This window comes from Parasteatoda tepidariorum, chromosome 5 (genome assembly GCF_982258835.1).
Source record: "Parasteatoda tepidariorum strain Cologne lab strain chromosome 5, Ptep-v5.0, whole genome shotgun sequence".
NCBI classification, from domain to species: domain Eukaryota; kingdom Metazoa; phylum Arthropoda; class Arachnida; order Araneae; family Theridiidae; genus Parasteatoda; species Parasteatoda tepidariorum.
Genome location: NC_141759.1, coordinates 8,510,591 through 8,533,838, shown reverse-complemented (window position 1 = coordinate 8,533,838; position 23,248 = coordinate 8,510,591). Strand labels below are relative to the sequence as shown.

Genomic DNA, 23,248 nt, shown 5'->3' with positions numbered 1-23,248 from the left:
AAATTTTGATAATCAATTTTAAAGCTCTTTATTTGTGTCCAGTTTATAGTTAATCTAATTGACTTTTCGATCTTGTTTTAAGAGGTTATTATCGGATTTCCAAATGTTTTTCTAAAATACCGATCTTTTTAATGCATACATTATAACCGAATTAATCCTTAAAATAAAGTATTTATCACACAAATTTCCTTTTCTGAATTCAAAAAATTTTACTAATTATGTAAATTGTACCACTCAAATTATGCTTAATAACCGTTCTTCATACGAGGTGAATGAAAAAAAAAAAACTCTCAGTACTGAATAACACTACGAAATTCTAATTGGTTCTACTGTCCAATTTTTTAAAATCTGAAAAATTTCTCTAAACATCCAAGAACTGAAATTGCGAAACAAATAATAAATCTACTTCTAAAATCCACATGAAAAGGTAAAAATAAACTGTTATATATGCAATATTCGTTTATACTTACATGTTGTCTGGATTTTTAAATGGCTGACTTTAACTTTCGAAACGCTTGAAAATCTACATATTTACCAAAATCTTTGATCATGCCCTCTTTGATCATGCGATATCTGAAGTTTGTATTGTTTAAAAATTCTCCGGTAAGTATTTTAAAAAAAAATATTTGTAAAAGAAAGGAATAAGGAAACTGAAAGATAAACTGTAACATAAAATATGTTTAACATTGTAAATAAAAAAAACAAATGTTGTGATTGTAATAAAAGGAAATGGAATTAAAGGGAAAAATATGTCATTATCTATAACTTTAAAAAGCTTAAACAAAGTACAATACATTATATTTTGACTAAAATGTAACACAAATGTAAGTTGTTCAGAATTTTTTCTTCAGATTTTTCTTTGAAATCCAAGGATCCAAACAAAGAACAGGGAAATAGAGACCGCAATCACGGGAGCATTGCAATGTTTTATATTAAACATAACTATTCAGTCAATCAGCACTGCGTTCCAAAAATAATTTCCTTGTTTAAACAGCTAATTTTATGTATTTAAAGCAGTTTTGATAGGTAAGATGCTAAGTAAGGCTGTATAAACTATTGCGGTTAACATGCTTTTTATTTTTTTGTTTACTGCTGCTGTTTTGAATATTGTGCGTGGTATTAATATACCTTCAGATCCAGTTGACGTGGGTAACGGTGAGCACTTAAGAACTTGCTTAAAATGGATAAAGTGCATATCAAGGGGTAAGAATATTTTTAAATCTACGCGTAACAGCACCTAGTTTTTTTCGTATTTAAAGCTGAGTTGAGGACTGATAGCAGAATGATTTTTCTAATGATTTGAATGTTACATAATTTTCCTTCGATTACATATTTCTGTTACCCACTCCTCATGAGCAGTTTGAAAGTGGAAAAAAATTTAACTTTAACTCAAAGATGTTTTATACCTTACTTCCTTTGTTCGCCAAACTCTTTGGTCTTTTTATAGGAAAAAAATTGTTTTTTTTAGACAGATTAATTACTTTATGCTGAAAATATTTATAGGTTTAATGTATCGAATAAATTTGTTTTAAGTTATTTTGTTCCATCAACTTCTACCCTGTAAAATATTTCCGTGTATCTTGAAAGGGTATCAACTTCTTTACAAAGTGGTGTTCCACTAAGGATTTCACTACATCAAGAAGCAATGATAGGTTTTGGTGTAGAGGAGCTCCAGCAATGACCTTTTATATTATTTGGCGTAAAATAGACTCCACTATTTCTGTCATCATTCCATAACATTGAATTTATAATTACTGTAAGATATGATAAACATAAAAGCCAGTAAAATTATTTTTGCGATACAATATTAAGTTGGATATTAAACTAAGAATGCTTATAAATTTAAATTAGGATGCATTTACACCATCTTTCTTTAAATAAAATTTATTTATTAATTAAATATACAATCTTAGCAGAAATAATAACAATATGAAGTTGAATTAGACTTGATATAACTGAAATGATTAGCACTTAGATAATTGTTTTATACAATTGACAGATTTATATAAATCTTTTTATGAAATTATATCTATCTTTGTTATGTAACTAAAATGTATACATTTAGGGCGTATCGAAAAAATCGAAATTTCTTAGATCTTTCTGCGGTAGTGCGGAAAAGATGTAAATTCCTATTATTAAAAAATGAGCGGAATCTTAAAACTCTGGGTTGATATCTTCTGTTGCCTCAATGGGCGTAAAGTTCCAAAAATCGGACTAAAAATCATTAAAATAAAAATAAAAAACTGAACAAACCCATATTTCGTTTATCGGTTTGGGGTAGTGTTTACTAGTTGATTGAGAAAATGAGTTAGTTGAGAAAATGATTAAAATACAAAAATTAATACATAACCACAGATTTTGTTGATTGGTTTGAGGTACCACTTAAAAGTTTCAATATTTTAAAAGCAACAATTATTAAAAATTTTAGAATTACAGATTAATATCTTCTGCCGCCTCATCGGCATCTAATTTTGGAAATTTCGACGCACTTTGGTACTTTTTTGTATAACTGTTTACTGTTTGCACAATGCACAATCGAGACATACTGGATTTGGCGCTCTGCCAAAAAAAGTAGAACAACCTTATTTTGAACCCTATTTTGACAGTTCTTGTCAGTCAAAGATATGGTGTATCCAACAGAACCACGGCTGCTATAGCATGGTGTGTTCTGAAAGATTTGGGTTTAATATCGGATTCACATACCAGCCTCGTTAGAGACAAAAATAAATTTGGAGGGAAAAATCGAGAATATACAAAGAAATTGTCTCAAAATCAAATGAAAATCGTTCCACTATATATGGCCTTTTTTTTTGATAGACGACATGACAAAACTTTAACATCAGAAACATACGAGGGCAAGCAGTTCCAAAGAACAATTGTAAAAGCTTATTACTGTATTCTATCGGAGCCTGATTCAACGCACATATGGGACATGTTACGCCTGTAAGTGGATCTAGTCTTCATATATCTAATAACATTTGATTGTAACAGGTGATTTATTGGATGATTTTAGTAACCTTTTTGTTCTCGGGTGTGACGGCACCGTAGTGAACACAGAAGTGTTTAATGATGTAATTCGCAGGCTTGAATTGAAACTTCAGAGAGCAGTGCAATGGATTATCTGCTTACTTCATTTCAACGAGTTGCCATTACGACGCCTATTTGAGTCCATTGACGGCAAGTCATCTGAGCCCACATCTTTCACCCGAGACATTGGACGGAGCCTCAAAGGATGCGAAAAGCTTTCAATTGTTGCTTCTAAAAGCATTGAATGCGAGATGCCAGGTATTGATCCCACCACTCTCAGTTCAGATCAGAGATACTTATTAAGCATTTGCACCGCCATTAGTTCTGGCGTTTGATGTTCAGATCTAGCTAACTGGGAACCATGAACATTGAATTCGGCTCACTGGCTACCAACTGCTAATCGAATACTGAGGTATATCTACATATCTACATCAGGTATGAGGTATGACATGAGTTATATCTACATATCTATTGATATATATCTACATTAGACCCATCAAACGAGTTGCTAACTTTAGTTGTATTCATTCTAAGAGTCTACGCACCCTCATGGTTCCGAATAAAGATTCATCATTCCATAAAAGACGGTACTAGACACCTGTGGCAATTCATCTCGCTACTTGCCTAAAAAGTATCGTGACGTAATCAAGCCAATTATTTTTCGCAACGCTTACTTTGCAGCTCCAGAAAACATGCTTTTGGTTAACGGATGAGGGGTGCCATATTAGGACCCTTGCAACTCGGTGGATTATTAAGGCAAGGGAAGTTAGCCCAGAAGGAAATTGTGTTCGAAGATTCGTTATTCCTGCTCTTAACTTTGGAGCAGCAGACTATGTAGATCTCATTGACTGGCAAGCTTGTTATGTGTTCTCCCGCTCTCAGAGAGATCAGTTCTCAAGAACTTCTGAAGATGATAAGGGACGGTATGCCAATGGACACCTGGAACTTTATTAAATTTCCTTCACACACACAAGTAGTGGAGCGGATTGTGAAACTAGTTACAGCAGCTTCGGGAAAAACTGTTGGGCCACTGAGCAGGGATAGATTTATTAGAGCGACACTGGAATCCAGAAAACATATGTCGAAATTTGAGACAAAAAATGATTACAAGCAGTAATGCTTTTGTCATTTGTATGTTTAAGAGGTAAAATAAAGTCTCTCTTCCCATTAAAACGAGGTAAGTGTGAAGCTTATTTACTTACATTTTTTGCCTTCATTTTCCAAAATTTTGTGGCGATGAGGCGGCAGAAGATATTAAAATATAATTCTAAAATTTTTTATGGTTGTATTTGTTATAGAATAGCAACTAGTAAACACTACCCCAAACCGATAAACGAAATATGGGTTTGTTCATTTTTTTATTTTTATTTTAATGATTTTTAGTCCGATTTTCGGAACTTTCGGCCTCCTGAGGCGACAGAAGATATTGACCCAGAGTTTTGATATTCCGCACAATTTTTAATGATGGGTGTTCACATCTTTTCCGCACTATCGCGAAAAGATCTAAGAAATTTTGATTTTTTCGATACGCCCTAGTACACATGCTTTTTACAATAGTTTCATTGGCTAGTTTGTTAAATCATTCACACAAAATAATACATTTTGTCAAATAATCGACTACCGTTTATATTCTCGTCCAATCACATTGATTTTAGTATGAAATCCTCGAATAAATATAGAAAAAAAACATAATCTAAATAATGTCAGATAAAAAGTTTATGTACTTAAATTCTAAAAGATTAGAAAATCATAAATATTTCATAAATAGATTCAATTTTTTTTTTCAAAGGAGATTAAAGTAAAAAAAAAAATTTGCTTTTTGGATAGAATATTGTTAAAAATTGTCTATTGCCTAGAAACTTCGAGATATTATCTATCAACTATTATTTAAACCTCTCTGAGAAATCACAAAACATTATTTAAATTTATTTTTTTTTACAGTCAGAGCTTGGTTTCTTAGCAACCAAGTGTAAGGCTTGCCACCACAAGATGGCTCTACGAGATACAAGCAAAACTTAAGAATTAATTTTAAAAAAATATCTCTCTTTTGATTAGCTTGGTGTAGAAAGGATTAGAATGTCGTGGGAAGGAGCGAATCGTTTTTGACGATGTTATTTACTATTATTTCTATATACTTCCTTTTATGTTTGTGCTGTGGCATAATTATGTGTTTAAATAAATTTGTTTTATACCGAAAAGGTTTAGTGAGAAAATTATTTCACATCATGAAAATTTGAAAAAGAACCTGCAAGTTTTAGTGGCGTAGTCGTGCTGCATATAATAAAATTCCTATACAGCCAATTGTAAGGCCTAATAATCCATTTGAGGTTTGGAGCGTGTATTGTATTGGACCTTTAGAGCCCCAATCTAAAAGACGACACTCGTACATCATATGTGCTATTGATCTGAGTTCAAGATGGGCGGAAGCCATACGGGTGAAACATATTACTGCAAAGAAATATGAAACATATTACTTGCGATGTGCTGATGTCAAGATTTTCTGTCAAACTGGTTTCCCCAAGACTATATGTACTGACCAAGGAACAAATTTTACAGCACAGTTAAATGAAGCTTTTCATGACATACTGGGAGTCTCTCCTAGATTTTCGACTCCAGGTCATCCTGAGAGTATGGGAGCAGTTGAAAGATGGAATAGAACTCTGAAAAACATGTTGAGCAAAAATATCCAAGAATATGGGAAAGGATGGAATGCTCCTTGCTTACTTTTTGCATACAGAGAAATACCTCATGAAACACTGGAGGGTCGCCATATCAATTGGCTTATGGAAGGTTACCTACTGGACCACTAGCCATTTTGAAAGAATTTCGGACTGGTGAAAGAGGAATTCCTACTAATGCTGCTCGCTCTGCTGAAGATCACTTGAAACAATTGCGAAGGAAACTGCAAGATGCCCACTTAATAGCATCAGAAAATAGTTCTAAAAATCAGAAATATCGAGGAAGGGCTGATTCTTATATCTTCATCAACTCATAAATTGCTTAATAAGTGGATAGGACCTGCCAAAGTAGTCAAGCTCGCTAGATTTCACTCCTGTTTAGTGGAAATGGAGGATGGTAGTACAAGAGAATTACATGTAAATAAATTGAGACCTTATATAGCTAGAGTTGAACAATTTGGAATTATATTTGATCAAGATAGCGATTTTGGGGAATTGTATTATACTCCAACGGACAAAGAAACCACCTTGAATAAAAATAATGACATTGAATTAAAACAAATGACTAATACCTTGAATGACCAACAGGAATACCAGTTGAAAAGTCTGCTACGAAAATAAAAAGATATATTTTGTAAGCGTCCTGGAAAATCCGAAGTGAGAGGACACTCTGTTAAAGTTACTGCAGATTGTTCATCGAAACTATTACAATCATATAGAGTGCCTATTTCCCTCCAGAAAGAAGTTGATTGTCAAATTAAAGAATTACTGGAAATGGACTTGATAGAACCGAGTGATAGTGATTGGGCGCATTCTCTGGTGTGTGTTGCGAAGAAAGATGGAAGCATTATGTTGTGCATAGACTTTAGACTCTTGAACAGTTATACAATATCTGATGCATATCGAATGAAGCATGCGATGTATTTAATATACGAGATAGGCAAAGCTCATTTTGTATCAGTCTTAGACCTCACAAAAGGGTACTGGCAAATCCCTATGGAAGAACAATCAAAACACTTTACAGCTTTCGTTACCCATACTGGACATTATCTGTGGAAAGTTCTAATATTCGGAATGAAAAATGCGGGTAGCACATTTCAAAAATCTATGAACCAAGTGTTGAGCTCTCATCAGAAATACTGTCGATCTTGCATCGACGATGTGGCAGTGTTTTCAAAAACATGGTCAGATCACATTAAACACTTAGAAAATGTTTTTACGACCTTGAGAGAAGTTGGACTAACCGTCAATGGAATGTCTTAAAATATTCACTTGCGGCAGCGATTTTTCTTGGCTGTTTTTTGAAATATCGTCAAATATAAAGACCTTTATTGCCACCCTATTTACGTCCATATTTTTTCAAAATTTTGTCTACTTAATGGGTCAGAATTCCAAATATGTAAAAAAAAATATGTGTTTATTCAAAGAAAGTGCGTTTTTGAGTCTGTTTTTGAAACTTAATTATTAGTTAGCACTAATTAATTAGCATATTTGAGGTCACCCCCATGAACCATTAAGATTGACACTTAGTTCGTGAAAAGATCTAAGAATGAAAGTTATTCAGGGTATTTTTTTTTTTTGCTGAGTGTACACAGTCCGCAATAGTTAAGCCTGGTCTATTTTTGATGTTCGGCATCATAGAGCGAAAATTTTAAAAAAAACATTCATATTAGAAATAATGTTTTAATTTTATAACTTCACTCATTATATGTCACCGAAGTCTTCCCTCTTCGATTATTTAACTCAAATAAGATCCTAATTTACTTTTTATTTTCCAGAATTTACGAAGCTTTCAAAGCCGAAAAAAAAGTTAAGCCTTGGCGTAAGCTTCATCAATGAATGTTTAGATTTAACGGCACCCTTTAAAACGTTTACGAACGCTCAATTTGGTATTTACTTGAAATAACATTTTTTAGAGTTTTTCAACACCAAATTTGCGTGGTTATTCCACCATGTTTTTTTTTCAGCGTATAATATACACTACCCAAAAATACTGCAGAGATACCAACTGCTCCGGATTCAAAAAAATATTTTCAAAAATGGTAACTAAATTTTCAGACTGGCGGTTAATTTTGCGAACTTTTTCAAAGAGTCAACACGGCTTAATTGTAACAAATTGGCGTTTCAGAATTATTTAGAAATAGTGCTGAGTTAAAAACATGTAAATCGATTTTCTTAAATCAAGAATCATATGTTAAAAGACACAAGAAAATTTTGATCCGCTATCAGGAGAAAATTAGCTCCTTTGATGATAGAAGAGACACTTTCAGTCTTAGAAATTTATTTTTTTCAAAATTTCGCAAGAAATTTCTCGAGAATTATTTTGAAATTTTAGAGTTTCATGCAATTTTTCAAAATTAGCAGTAAGGTTTATCACCTTCACAGGTTTGAGGAACCGGCAATACGCTACGAAAAAAAACTAATACAACAACACCTCATGCCATAAAATCAAGCAACAAGCGTGTAACTAGTGTCGATTAAATAAGTTGTTATTTGCAATAAACTGCAATAAGTTTCATAAACTTAGTCTAAGCATTTATGAAAATCTAGATATTTTTATTTATAAAAAGTATGTTTTTTTATTTATGAAAACAAATTTTTTTGGTATAACTTAAAAAATGTTGAATGAAATTCAACAAAATATTTGGAGCAATTTAAAATTAATTGCAAAATTGTTGTTTTAATTTGCGGAAAAAATTCGTTAAAAACAGAAAAAGATGTGAACATTTAAGATAAAGTAGATCTTTAATACTGCACATGCGTGGAAAAATGCGCGAATGTTTTTTTGATGGTTTTGTAGTGAATCGTATTTTGCAACCAATAAAAAAAGTCTGATTTGAAGATCTTGAAAGTTTAAAACTCTTTAAATAATTTTCTTTGTAGTTTTTGTATTTTTTAAAAGTAAGCTCGAAATGATCACGGATTTTCCATAAATTTCATTTTGAACTACAGTTTATTAAATTTTGTCTTATGATACAAACATGCGTTGTATATATGGACATTATAAGCACACATATAATTGCATGCACATAAAATGCGTGTACATGCGTACATGTATATAATGGTACTATTGAATAAGCGAACATGCAAACATTGTACGTACAGTGCACAAAAAGAAACTGAAGACTCAGAATAGCTCGTGTTCTAATGATTGGGATTTCACGTTCTTTAACTCAATTTTAATGCCTCGAGGGGGAGATTTCAAATATTCTAATTAATAAGGGCAGACGATATTTTAAGTTTTAAAATCAGACACGAAAACGTACTTTCTCAGAATAAATTTACCGGTTTCTCGACGGATTCGAAATTCTGACTCTCAAAATGTAGGGATAGCCGCAATCTGGATAATATGGTCCAAATAGTTTGGACAGGAGAACGCTATAAAGTTTGGACCCCTCTAATGTTAATTATTTTTCTTGCGCATTTTGTTACATCACGAGAAGTTTAAAAAAATTAATTATAAAATTCGTTTATCCAAACATAGTTTCACGCAAAAAATAACCTATATTAAATATTTATTATTTTTTTTACTATTTTATATGATAATTTTTGAAGGTATGTAATTTTTTGAATCCTTTTTATGAAAATAATTTTACATCTCAAAACTATTCAAACAATTTCGCTCGGATTTTGTTTTTTGCCATGTGTAATTACATTTTTTAAAATGGTGCAAAAAATGGTGTGCCTTAAAACGGAAAATTTTTCCTATCATTTTTATAAAAAATAATAAATATTTACTAAAATATATTTTTTGCATGAAATTAATTATCCTTGGAAAAAGGAATTTTAGAATTGTCTGAAAAAAGTTTTCAACTCGTTTAAAAAACTCTCGAGATTTTGCGTAATACGCAAAAAAATAAAATTAACATTAAGGTGTCAAACCCTTCGAGCTCTCCAATGACCAAACTATTCGGATCTTAATTCCCAGATTGCGGCTATCCCCCATTCTGTGGATGTCAGAAATCCGAAACAATCGTAAAAAAGGTACGTTTATTCAATACGTTTATTATATTATTTTTAAGTTTGATTTCGTAACTTAGAATATCGTTTGCACTAATAAATTGAGGCCACCCTCCCTATACATTTGAGTCCTTGAACGTGAAAATACGATCTTTAGATCAAAAGTCCTTCAGGATGGTCCGTTTGTTTTAGCACGCTACATAGAATATACATGTATGCAGGCACATAAAATGTACGTTGGCACATTCATCGTGCACATACATCCAGGTACATTGCATTTCCAATCAATGTCTGTATGTATGTACACAAAATATATGCATGTTCATTGCGAAAATAAATAAACAGATTACTCTAAATAACTTTTGATTTAATGATAGGATTTTAACCGTCTAAGACTCAATCCTTATGACTCGAGGGTTTTATTTACAATATTCTGATTAATAAGTGCAGACGATATTTTTAGTAACATAATCAGACACAAAATTATACTTTCCCTGAAAAAACATACCTTTTATCTACTGATTCGAGTTTACAAATCTCAAAATATAGGGAGCAGTTGAAACATTTTGAAGCTTATCAGCGCATTCATTCAAAGGAGGTGGAGGTAGCAACACCTACAATGTGTATAAAACAAGAGATTTGACAGTACGTTTCTCATTCAGAAATTGAATTTGAGCGTTGTTTTGGGGTTAAAAAGTGTTTGTTATGTCTCGTGTAAGAACCAGCACGTGTCTGAGTGTCATCGAGGAAAAATTGTGGCCTATCGGGATTGCGGTTTATCATACCGAAGTATTGCTTCTCGCGTTGTTCGAGATCTGATGACTGTTAGCAGAATATGGAATCGATGGGTTCATGACGATCATATGAACACCGTGTAGGATCTCAGTGGCCCCCTATTATTAACAGCCGAGAAGACAGACATGTTATCCACATGGCCTTAAGGGATCACACAGCTACGTCACGAACCCTGAGTCATCAAATAGGATCATTTGCAATACAACAAGTGTCTGCACGAACAGTTCGACAACGTTTGCAGCAGCATGGACTGTCAGCACGGCAACCATGGCCTCGGCTACCCTTGACGCAGCATAACACGCAGGAGCTCCTCCAATGGTGTGATCAACGACGAACCAGGACGCAGGAATGGCTTGACGTCGTCTTTCAGAAGAATCCAGCTTCTGTATACAGCATCATGATGGCCGCATCCGTGTTAGGTGACATCGTGGAAAATGCCCATTGGCTGCTTGCATTCGACATCGTCATACGGACCCATCACCTGGAGTAATGGAATGGGGTGTTATTGGATACACGTCTCGATAACCTTTTGTTTGCATTGCCGGCACTTTGAACAGCTGTCGTTACATTTTAGATGAGTTAGGGACAGTTGCTCTGTCTTGTCTTCGAGGCTCCCATAACGCTACGTTTCAGTAGGACAATGTACGACCGCATGTTGCACGCACTGTCCTGACCTTCTTTGACACAGATCATGTTCGCCTGTTGCCTCTGGCCAGCACTTTCTCCAGATCTCTCACCAATTGAAAATATCTGGTCAATGGCTTTAGAACGACTGCCATGCCACTACGATCGATTAATTAAGGCATCATGATGAAGCTGCATGGAATGCTGTACCCGTCCATGCTATCTAATCTCTGTTCGAATCGATGCCCAGGAGAATAACTGCTGTTACTTGCTGCAAGGGAAGGCTACTCTGAGTACTGATTCCTCAGGATCAATACATCCAAATATCCTGAAAATTTAATTACTTTTTCTTCCAACTATAATCGTATGTGCCCAATAAATATCATTCTGTTATTTGCATTCCCTGCTGGTGTAACAATTTTATTGGCCAAAGGTGTGTCATTCAATTTCATCAAAAAAAAAATTCGTTTGGAACTGAAATCGTCTCCCTCCAGTTATTCAGTGAATGCATCCCATAAAAACCAAGTTAGACCTAAATGGCAATAGATAAAATCGTGTCGCATTCAGCCACACTGTCCTTATATTTTTTAATAAGCTTATTATAACCAAAAAGTTTTGAATCCAGTGAACAAAATATTTTTAACATTTTAATTTTTTCTATTTCATATAAAATCACAGAAATCGGTTAATTTTTGAAAATGACACTTGTATTATTATTATTATTATTTTTTTTTTATAATCTGAAGACATTTTGTTTCAGATAAGGATATTAATGATAAGTTGGATTCATGCATCATATTGACACCAGAAGAGGTATGATTATATATTTCGTAGAACAATGTTGATTAAAGCAAATTTAAACTATTTTATATATTGCATTTTATGATCAAATTCTCAATAAATTGGTGATTCTTTGTTGATTGATAATAAAATTCGAGAGAAACTAAAAACCAATCTAGCGTAGTAGTTGTTCATTTACGTCGCACTAGAGTTTCACAACGGGCTATTGGCGACTGTCTGGGAAACATCCCTTAGGATGATCCGAAGACATGCCATAACAATTTTGATCTTGTGCAGAGAGGATGGTACCCTCGCTTAGGTAGCACGACAACCTGTGTGCGAAGTCGGGCACTTTACGGTAGAACAGTTTAACGAGGACCAATGCGGCACACCCTGGATCCCTACGCAGACTGACTCAAGTGGCCACCCACCCGCACACTGACAGCAACCAGTGACGCTTGACGTCGGTGCTGGGAACCGTAGCTTAACGATCAGTCCAATGCGGGACAAAAAGCAATGTAACATACCAATGCACATACCATTGTAAACATAATTACTTAGAAATGTCTCTCGCCATATCCGATGTAAACAATTTTCATTCAAAAATAGCGTATGCATCAGTAAACTCCAAAACGCAAATGTGGTGTACTTCCATTAAAAGAACCTCCATGAAGGCAAACTTCTCCCAATACTTGATCCAGGAGTTCCCTTGTCTTCTGGATTGGGTTCAAAATTTCAAGACTACGGAGTTCAGCATTAATAGTCGTAAACCCAAAAATTGAGTCGAATATTCAACGATGGTCATAAAATAAAAAAATATTTTTGTAAATGCCGTGGTGGCTCAGAATATAGAGCACTAGCGTCCCAATAAGGTAAACCACGATCGAATCCCTTCAATGGCTGGTCGATACGAATCCAGAAGCTTGGCTCACACTGACCACAATGCTTGTGTGGAATCCGTTTGCATTGAATCATCTCTGGATAAACGTTCTTTATAATTATTCCCGAGCTTATTCCCGAGCTATACACAAAAAGTAATATTATGATTAAGGGGTAAAACTCTCGGACTGCTCTCCTGACTAAACTATGAGGATCATATTTTCTAAATTGCAGCAACCCCCTTGCACGTTAGAGGTAAGAAGTCAGAGTTCGTCAAATGAAAGGTATATTTAGCTGACAGATTAAGTACGTTTGTGTTTCTGATTACGTCGCATAAAATACTGTCTACACTTATTAATTAGCATGTTTGAGATCGATGCTTTAACCTATTAAGATTGAGTCAAAGAACGTGAAAGCATTAATCATAAAATAAAAAAGTTATTCAGGTTTGCACATTTTTTATGCACTCTGTAAATGAAAATACGACAGCATGGGTCCGATAAACAAAAATTATTTAAGATCTTTTTTCTTTTGGTTTCCTGTAAAATTACTGAAAATGTAAAAATTCACAATAGCTTTATATTTCTTATTTTTTCTTTAAAGTATGGTGTGAACGCAATGAAGCATTTCGCAGATTTTTTCTCAATGGACTGGTCCTGGCCAAACTGGAACGCATTATATCAAGATTGGTGTGCCATGGATGAAGTAAAAGAGGTACCTTGCATATTCGACTTAGTAATGTCAATTCATAGAATATAAATAGATAAGGAATGACAGCAATTATTATTGAATCAATTTAAACAAGAAAAATTTTTCTCAAAGTTATCCCTTCAGCTTGAAAAAAAGCTCCACGAAGAAATTAGAAAAAAATATGGAAATGAATAAAAAATATCGGAACTTATTTGCGGAATATTTTGTCGTTGGAAATTTCGCCGAAAAAAAAAACGATAAAATATTGTACTGGTCCAGGTTAGACAGAGAAGCAGCAATCCAAGATTAATGCCCCGTGAATAAAAAAAGAAGGTCTATTGCACAAATGAGTAAGCAATGACATTTCATAAAATAGACGGGGAATGCCCATTATTGAAATAGTTTAAAAAATTTACTGATTGTTTAGACATCAGTTTGCGCTAAAGCTGCGGGGTTGTAATAGGAACTAAATGTTAAAACTGATGAAGGATATCTGAACTTTTTTTCTGGAAATTTTACAGCAGAGAAATTTAACGAGAAAAAATTAAAATATTGCTTTACAAACATTTTAAACATTTATAATTGATTTGGTACGAAGATTTTTCAATTATCATGAAAGCGTGGGTAATTCAAACAAATCTTTTTGAAGATTTTTTTTCGAATCACATGAAATTACAATATATGATGCTTTTATTTACTTTTATAGTTTATAATAATGGAGTATTAGACTAAAATTTCAAAATGAGTGCAAACGGAGAAGAATGGATTATTTATTTAATTAGGACCAGTGTATAATAAAAAAATTGTCCTGGTGACAAAAGAGTCCCCGTTAAGGTAACTTTCACGTCTTTGGTTTGGAATTTTTACTTCAGGAGAAATCAAAATAAATACATAAATTATTTAAGCTCAAAAGCAAGTCTATACATTTTTCCCTCTCTTAAACTAATTAACATGAACACGAAATTTTTTCTGGAATTGTAAAATTGGCCATGGAAACTCAAATTGACTGTAATTTAAAAGTAACAAAGTTACTAAATGATTTGTTTTATATCCTATGTAAAACTTAATTCAATAAATTAAATAAATTTTGCAATAGCAGGAAAAATTACTTGAACCATCATTGGGCCAACATTCATAAATCTTGACTCAATTAATGTTCAAATAGTCGTTATTTTTCCGATATTGGCAGTAGATAGAATTTTCCGATTCACGACCCCATATTTTACAGTCACTTTGCAATCATTATTAGTCTTATGTAAATTATGAGATCCACCCAATATTTTATATCCATTATTTAGAAAATATAGGTTCTATAAAGGCCAATTTAGGCCCTATATTGGCCATTACGGGAGCAATATTAAAAAGTCTGCAAATCTCAATATAGGAACCATGTTGTGGCAATTTTGAACGCAACTACGGAATAGGTAAAATTGTTGCTAGGGTAATTATTAACCCTCCTTTAGATGATTTTTTTTTATTTGCTTAAGAATTAAAACAAATTGATCTAATTCATGGTCTAATAGATTAAAGGAAAAGTGTTTTAAAAAAATTATTGCATTATCATATAAATGCTGCTATATCCGATATTTTATATCCTTTATTTAGAAAACGTAGGTTCTATATTGGCCAACTTATGCCCGATATTGGCCATTATAGGAGCAATATTAAAAAGTCTAATAAATCGCAATATTGGTCCCTCAGTGCATGTTCTTATAGGACCTAGGATGCATTTTTAAACCCAATTGGGGCATAGGTAAAATTGTTGTTAGGATAATTATTAATCCATCTTTGCATGGTTTCTTATTTTTTGTGAAATAAAACAAATTGATCTACATAATTCATGAAGGAAAAATGTTTTAAAAAAATCATATCATAAATGTATAATATTAAATAAATCCAAAACAGTATGGTGAAAATATCAATAACTGTATAAAGTGCATAAAAAATAATATATCTTTGTACATCTTTTTTCTTCCTGGTGATAATTTTAAAAAAAATATTTTTATTATTATTCTTTTGCAACGCTCATATAATTTTAGCTACCACGCGGCGCTTGTCTTCAGAATTTTCGTCATCAAGAGCATTTTCTGATAGACAACCACTTTTTAAATGGTCCAAGTAATCTTCGATGTTCCTTCTGAATTTCTTCACAAAAATAATATAAAAATAAACATATAGTAAAACCATTTTCGACATACATTCGAAGTGAAATAAATGCATGGTAATGTGAATTTCTGCGGGGAGTGAGTTGGTATCTACAGTGTCAAGCTTCATCTATGAAAAGGTACCACACTATAGTATCGATTAGCATGTTTCATACACTAGTGAATTAGGACTATATTTTTGTAGTGGCAGATACACTACATTACTCCCCCACCAGAATTATATCTGTTATAGAGTTCAATGAACGGATACCAGTAGTTGATTGATTACTGTTTTTTTGTGAGATGCCGGGTGAACTGTATTAAGATCACCGTACTTTTTGCTGATTGAGAGTGTTGTATTAAGTTCACGGTCGTGGTAGCTCTCTGTGTTGCCATTAGCAGTCGAATGTATGCAAACTAACATTGTGTGAGATTGATACGAGACTGAGTAGCACCAGTACGTGGAAGTGGCTAATGTAGCAAGTTAACCGTTCAATGTGGAATATCTATCGAGGTAAGCGTGTTCATATCGTAGTGGGCGTTTCTACAAAAGGTAAGCGTGTTCACATCATGTCCGAAGGTCACCAATGTGGGGATAGTAGTTATCGACAATGTCAATTTTCTTCTGTGAAAAGGTACCCCAGCATAGATTCGAGTTAACATGCCTTATATACTAGTGAATTGGGATTGTATTTTTGTAGTGGCAGATACACACATGTCTGTTTCATGGTTTTGGGAAGATTATTTATGTATTTAATGTTTATTGCGCAGTAAATATCGTAAACACAAAAGAAACAATCATTTTTCCATTCATTAGCACTTGTTAGAAAGAAAATGTCAGAATATTTATCAAAATTCTTCAAGAAATCGTACGTTTCTTCTAACCACAACAAAAGGCGGAATGACAAGCTCAAACCGCCTTAGCAGCAAAATGACTTGGGCCCTCATCGGGCCTATATTCACAAATCTTAGTTCACTAATGTTTCAAATTGCTGCTATTTTACGATATCAGTCTATATATTTGAAAAGATCAATATTTCCTATAGTCACATTGGTCTATATATCCTATTTAGATTTGTCCGATTCTCCCTACATTTTACAGTCACTTTACAACCAATATCGGCCTTTCACCTAATGAAGTTAAATAACCATCGCAGCAACTCAGCTCACCTAATGAAGCCGATTAGTTCTTTTGCAGTTTTGTACATATTACAACTGGGTTCGAGCCCCAGCATTGACTCCACTATATTTTTTCTATTCCCTTCAACACTTAAAGAGTGCCCCGCACTTCCCTATTTGTAACCGTGGACTATTATAATATAAAACTCTATTCACACAAAGACGCCAGCACCTTAAAACTGCTTAACACAAAAACGACTTGTAATTCCAATCTCTTACGGGAGAGGAAACAATCAAATAAACTTATAAAATCACATCCCATGGTTTTTTTCATAAAACACAACTCAACTAAAACGTAACTTTAATGCCTATTACTTAACAAAAAGACCAATGCCCAGTAGAGTTTTTTTTTAAAACTGTTTTGAAACCATGCCAGTTGCAAATGGTTGAGGAACAGAACAGTTTTGTATTCGTGTTTCTTTTTTAACCATACTAGTTGTTCACGGTTTCAAAATCGTAAAGGTAAAAACTTTTCTTCACGAAAACTTTATGATTTGTAGATGGACATATTGCGGCGGTTATTCCAGCGTAAGTCAGTAAAGTAAAATTTTTCAAGTGTGTTAGAAACACTTATGTTTGAAAAATGTGATTTCAAATCATTGTTATAAATGTTTATTAAAAAAATATTGTCGTTTCCAAATTAAACTAAATTATTTCTTTTTCTTTTTAAGGCAGAACTGTTTGTAGAAGCTGTTCAGTATGCAACAGAAGTTGGGGTAGTAAGTATTAAGCCAGTTAACTTATCCCGATGAGATTAAACATATTTTTTTAACTGTTCTCCTGCGATTTGAGCGGGGTCGAAGTCGAAGAAATTTTTTTCCCTTGTTTCAATACTGATCCCGCTATTTCTACGTGTAGGTTAAAAAAAAAGAAAGAAACAAAAACATAATTTGATGGTTATTTTCGCTGCTGGATGGCACTAGAGCATACCTGCCAACTCTTCCGGACTTTCCCAAAGATTTTATTTTCACATTTAAAGTGGTAGCAATACTCAGGTTTTTCCAATTAACTTTTTGAATTATAATGATAATTATAAATGAGTTTGATCACCACTACATATAAATAATTATAATAAATATATAAAAGCACAATAATCATTGCTCAAGCGAATTTCAACGGAATCAAAATATAAATATATTTTTGAGTCAGATTGTTTTTCGTTTATTGTTTTACAATAAACGAAAATATTGTTTTACAATATTGTTTTACAATATATTGTTTTACAATATTGTTTTACAATAAATGTTGTTGATTGTTTTTCGTTTATTGTTTTTTTCGTTTATTGTTTTACACTCTGAAAATCCATTCTCGGAAAGAGTGAAAGTTGGCAGGTATGCACCAGAGGTCTCATGAATTTTGCTTCCTCTCTTGATAGATATTTGTCCCCTGTGTATTTGTGAGTTTGCTTGCTGTTTGTTTTTCTTTAACACGATTAGCATTGTTGAAAGATATAGATTTGCCGAGTGTCAGCGGTGTTACATGTGGGAATAAAAAACGAAAATATCTTGATTATGAAAATAGTGATTCGGATTCGGAGTATTCCACAAATCAGGGCTTTTCTTTTCTTTTTTCTGCTTATTACAAAATTTCTGTATAATTTTTTGAGACAAAATGCTTACCAATTATATTCACCTGAAAATAAAAATAGCGCATCAATTTTTTCACTCATAATTCCTTTCACGCTGAAATAGTGGGCGCCATATTATACATTTTTTGAAAACGTAAAATCTATTAAAATTCTTGCATCATTTAAAAACAACTAATGAAGATGTGAATCGTAACATATGTAGATAAAAAATATATAAAAAATATCGCTCCATATTTTAAGACCGGAAAGTATAAAAACTAAGGCGCACGCGGAGGGTTTTAATAAAGAATGCGAACGATAAAAACGAAATCAGAAAAAAAAATAGTGCACTATTATTTTTATTTTGATAAAAATATTCCTCAAGTGATTCAAATTTAAAACTAAAGTCTATAACAGGAAAAAAACCGTAACATTGAAAAAATAAAAATCGATATATATTTCTGACACCATATGCATTTAAAACGCAGACATGCCACAGTGTATTTATTTCAATTAATACATATTACCAACATGAATTAAGTATCATTGTTGTCAATGATAGTTTGCTTTCTACTATATTACTTATTTCTTTTATTTCAATATGCATATATTACCTTAATTAAATAAGCATAATTGGCTCAATTAAGCCTAATTAGCGATATTTTTTCATGTTTCTCCAAAACGAGTTAGTACCACTTTCCTATTAATTTTTGATTTTGAATACATATTTTTTTTTCTATTCCATTACCGTTGATTTTAAATAAGTAACTTTTTTGAAACACGTTTACCACTAACGATTAACCAATCAGAAAATTTCACTTGGTTTTTCGCTCCTCCTGCTTAAACGATTTGTCGTAAAATGTTCTAATGTTGACAGTGACCTCCCACGTGCTTCAAACTATCTGTATGCCGAATTTCATCGCTTTCTGTCGGATAGTTTAGGAGTCTATAAAGGAGATACATACAAACATACATTCATTTTTCTTCATAGCTTTGATTTATTTGGTTATTTTTTTTAAATCTTTATGTTTCTAAATCATTTTAGAAATTTCCCATTTTACACAGTTTTTAAGTTACACAGTTTGTAGAATTCTTCTTCTTTCCCTAATTATTTAACAGTTTCTAACTCTCCTTCAAAAAGTACCTATCTTTACACATAATATCAGCCATTTTATTTAATTTTTATGATTCTCTATTCTAAATGATTCATAAGAAAATTTTTCTTTATAAATGAGTTAAAATTCTGTTGCTTGTAGTAGTTTTACAATTGGAAAAAAAAAATCTATTATCTTAAAAGTTTTCCTTAAAAAAGAACTTCCAATTGAATAACATATATATATATATATATATATATATATATATATATATATATATATATATATATATATATATATATATATATATATATATATATATATATATATATATATATATATATATATATATATATATATATATATATATATATATATATATATATATATATATATATATATATATATATATATATATATATATATATAATATATATATATATATGTTATTCAATGAGAGATGGTTGTATAATTTTAACAATATAACCAAAGCCAAATATATCAAAACAATAATGTGAGAAGCACTTTAAAATTAAAATTCAAACAAAATAGAACACATTAAGTAAAAAATATATCGTTTAAAAAAACAGAAGAAAACGAAATCTGTAAAGCGAGTAGCGAATTCAAATGAACTTACATCAACGGAAAACTTTCAAGATTGTTCAAAATATTTTCATAATAGGATTACCAGATAACAAAATATAAAAACAGAAGCACAAATAGAGCTAAAAGATCAGGAGATTTTTTATGGCTCGTTCTTACTGCAGTACTGAAGCGCGTTTGATTTGTTAGTTACCATGGATTGGCCCAAAAATGAATGTGAGCAAGGTAATAATATTATACTGGATAATTTAAAGAACTTCATAATTTAGAAGGTTGATACTTAATAATAAAATTTTTATGATTTTGGTTCTATGATTATTGTTTTATTTAAAAACGAGAGAGGGGAAAACATCATTTGCCCGTTTTGCAGAGATTTTAACCCATGGATTTGTCCGAATTATATTTTCACATTGTTAAATTAAAAATTAACAAAGAAGTTTTGAGTAAATTAATTAATAATCACATACAATTAACTCAATGATTTTATATAGAATTTAATTACTTTCGTTTGGTATTGTTTTTTTTCTTCTTCCAATTTTGAAAGAGTTTGTTTATTTGCGCTTTGGATAGGTACATAATAACTACATAATATTTTAGTTCAATTCACTTGATTAAAAATGGTATTTAAGTAGTTGTTTTCATAAACATAAGAATTTCATGAAATAAGCTTATTTATATTAAAATCAAAATCATTTATTTTATCGTATTAATCAACAAAGCAGTTATTTTCTTCTTTTTTAATGCCCAAATCCAAAAATTTAAAATTAATATTATCATCATGATTACGGAGCAACATTAATTCCTCGGGATAAATGTTATTCAATAAAATTGTACAATCTTGAAAATTAATGATAGTTAATCAATAAATCAAACCACAAGCGGAGAAAAATATATTTGTATTATTAGCGTTAAATATATATTTCTCTTAAAAAAAATTATAGTATTTTTGTCAACGTGTGCTGATTTCACCAAATCTGAAGCATGTGATGGAATAGAAAAAGCAAGTGTAAGTATAAGTATCACTTGATGTTATTATAAATTTATATTTTGTATGATCTTTAGAAATAGTATTTAGTTATCCAGAAATCACTGAAGAATTAATTAAATTATGGTTCTTAAAGTTTAGTGCATGTTGCTCTACTGTATCAAACATACTATATCAATATTGCGATACTATATTTAAAAGATATTCAAATAAAAATAAAAATAAAATATTTTTTTTCCGAACTATTATTGACTTACTGACACTAAATACATTGGGAATGGGTTATAAGTACTTAATAAATTAAAATAGCTACTTCATATAAGTATTGTGACAATAATTCTGCTTATAGTTTCCAGAAACGGAATAGTAACTAATCAGTAAAGAACTTATTTTGACACGTAAGGCGCCGAAAGCAAGCAACCTTGCAGCAAATGTTTTTTTTTTCTTTTTTGAATAATTTACTAAGGTTGATTGGTTTACCGTTATTCTTACACAGCAAACATGCTTGAATGATAATTTTATTTTTTTCAAAAGATTAAACATAGGCATTTTTACAAAAAAATATTTTTATAAGCTTTTATTACAAATTTTTTTTTATTTCTTTCCCCTCTTCCTTTATTTGTTATAAATATTTTTTATGATGACTTGTTATGTTTTTGCATCCAATTTCGATAGGAAGAGGCTATCTATACGAACTTCATGCTCGTTAACTATGATAGTTAAATTTAAAATTGTTTCAAGCTGGGATGGTTTATTTGCTAATCATTTATAAACTACGTTGTCGTGTCGACATATTTATTCAAGCAGTATTATAGACTTGTTTTTTCCGTCGAAAAATTATTTAAAATACGAAAAATAATTCATATAAAATTTCATTTCAGTTTTTTTTTAGTTAATTTTTACATATGTTTTTTTCTTATTATAGAGCTGCGGCACAGAAATATTAAACAGACTCATGCTGAAGGAAAATGCTGAAGACTCAAATTATAGCATCGACTTAATATATTCTTCGATAATGCAAATATAGAGCTTCAACCATTTAAGCATTTGCTAACTAATTATTTTCGAAAAAATAAAATTTACCCTTAGCAAGTTCAAGAAGCTAATTCTTCTTCAATTCTATATGCGTTTCGTCCAAAACAGAATTTCTTTTATTTCTTCTTCTTTTTTTTTGCTTATACAAGCTTTTTGATTTAGGAACATTAATAAAAATTGAAATAAGTGTGAAAGTACATCAAACGGTTACATATAAACAAAAAAATATTAAAACTGCCTTTTTTTAATTAATATATACTGATATACTTTTTTTGCCATTTAGTACTATAATTATAGCTTTTAGCCTTTAAGCCGATCCAGAGTTAGCTTTTCTGGATCGGTCTTCAAATCTGCTGAAAACACTAGATTCTAAAAAGGAGTAGAAAAAAGAATTATCAAAATTGAAAGACAGGTTGTAAAAAAGACATGCTATTTTTGAACTTCTAAAATGACGGAAATATATATATATATATATATATATATATATATATATATATATATATATATATATATATATATATATATATATATATATATATATATATATATATATATATATATATATATATATATATATATATATATATATATATATATATATATATATATATATATATATAGATATATATATATATATATATATATATATATATATATATATATATATATATATATATATATATATATATATATGAAGATAAAACGAAGGAAAATTATAGACATATGAAAATGGGGGAAGGGGGAAATAATGATTGAAAGAATAACAAACAACTGATTAAAAAAAAGAGAAAAGAATGAAATTTTTTTTAAAAAAACCGAAAAAAAAGATATAACATTTTCATCTGCCCACACGATTATATCCGCAAAAAAGAGTGTGGATGCTTTCTAATATTGTATCAATATAGCTAAAGCAAAATATATTAATACAATAGTGTGAGGAGCACTCAAAATTTTTTTTACAAAAATTACATCAAATAAAATAGAACACAATAAGTAAAAATAGCACGTAAAAAGAGAAAATAAAATAAAAGAAAAAGAAAAAACAATATAAAACAAAAACTATAAGGCGAGTAGCGAAATCAGATGTACTTACATAAACAGGAAATTTTTCAAGAATGATTTAAAAATATTTTCGCAACAAGATTGCTAGATTACAAAATATGAAAACAAAAGCACAAATTAAGTGTAAATAGAGGGGTTTTGTTTTA

General features: G+C 31.2%; 1 protein-coding gene across 1 annotated transcript; it reads left to right on the top strand.

Moving 5' to 3' along the window:
- Nucleotides 1-1,015: 1,015 nt before the first annotated feature.
- Nucleotides 1,016-22,098, top strand: LOC147808546 (uncharacterized). Its single transcript, XM_087163390.1, has 6 exons — nt 1,016-1,203; nt 11,845-11,897; nt 13,347-13,457; nt 17,428-17,475; nt 20,970-21,026; nt 21,931-22,098. The coding sequence occupies exons 1-6, from the start codon at nt 1,068-1,070 to the stop codon at nt 22,030-22,032; spliced, it is 507 nt and encodes a 168-aa protein (XP_087019516.1). The 5' UTR covers nt 1,016-1,067; the 3' UTR covers nt 22,033-22,098.
- Nucleotides 22,099-23,248: the final 1,150 nt, after the last annotated feature.

Bases quoted from the DNA above. Each gene is read 5' to 3' on its own strand.
- LOC147808546 (XM_087163390.1), top strand. From the start codon at position 1,068: ATGCTTTTTATTTTTTTGTTTACTGCTGCTGTTTTGAATATTGTGCGT. The intron at 1,204-11,844 runs GTAAGAATATTT...ATTTTGTTTCAG, and splicing joins GATAAAGTGCATATCAAGGG to ATAAGGATATTAATGATAAG. The intron at 21,027-21,930 runs GTAAGTATAAGT...TTCTTATTATAG, and splicing joins ATGGAATAGAAAAAGCAAGT to AGCTGCGGCACAGAAATATT.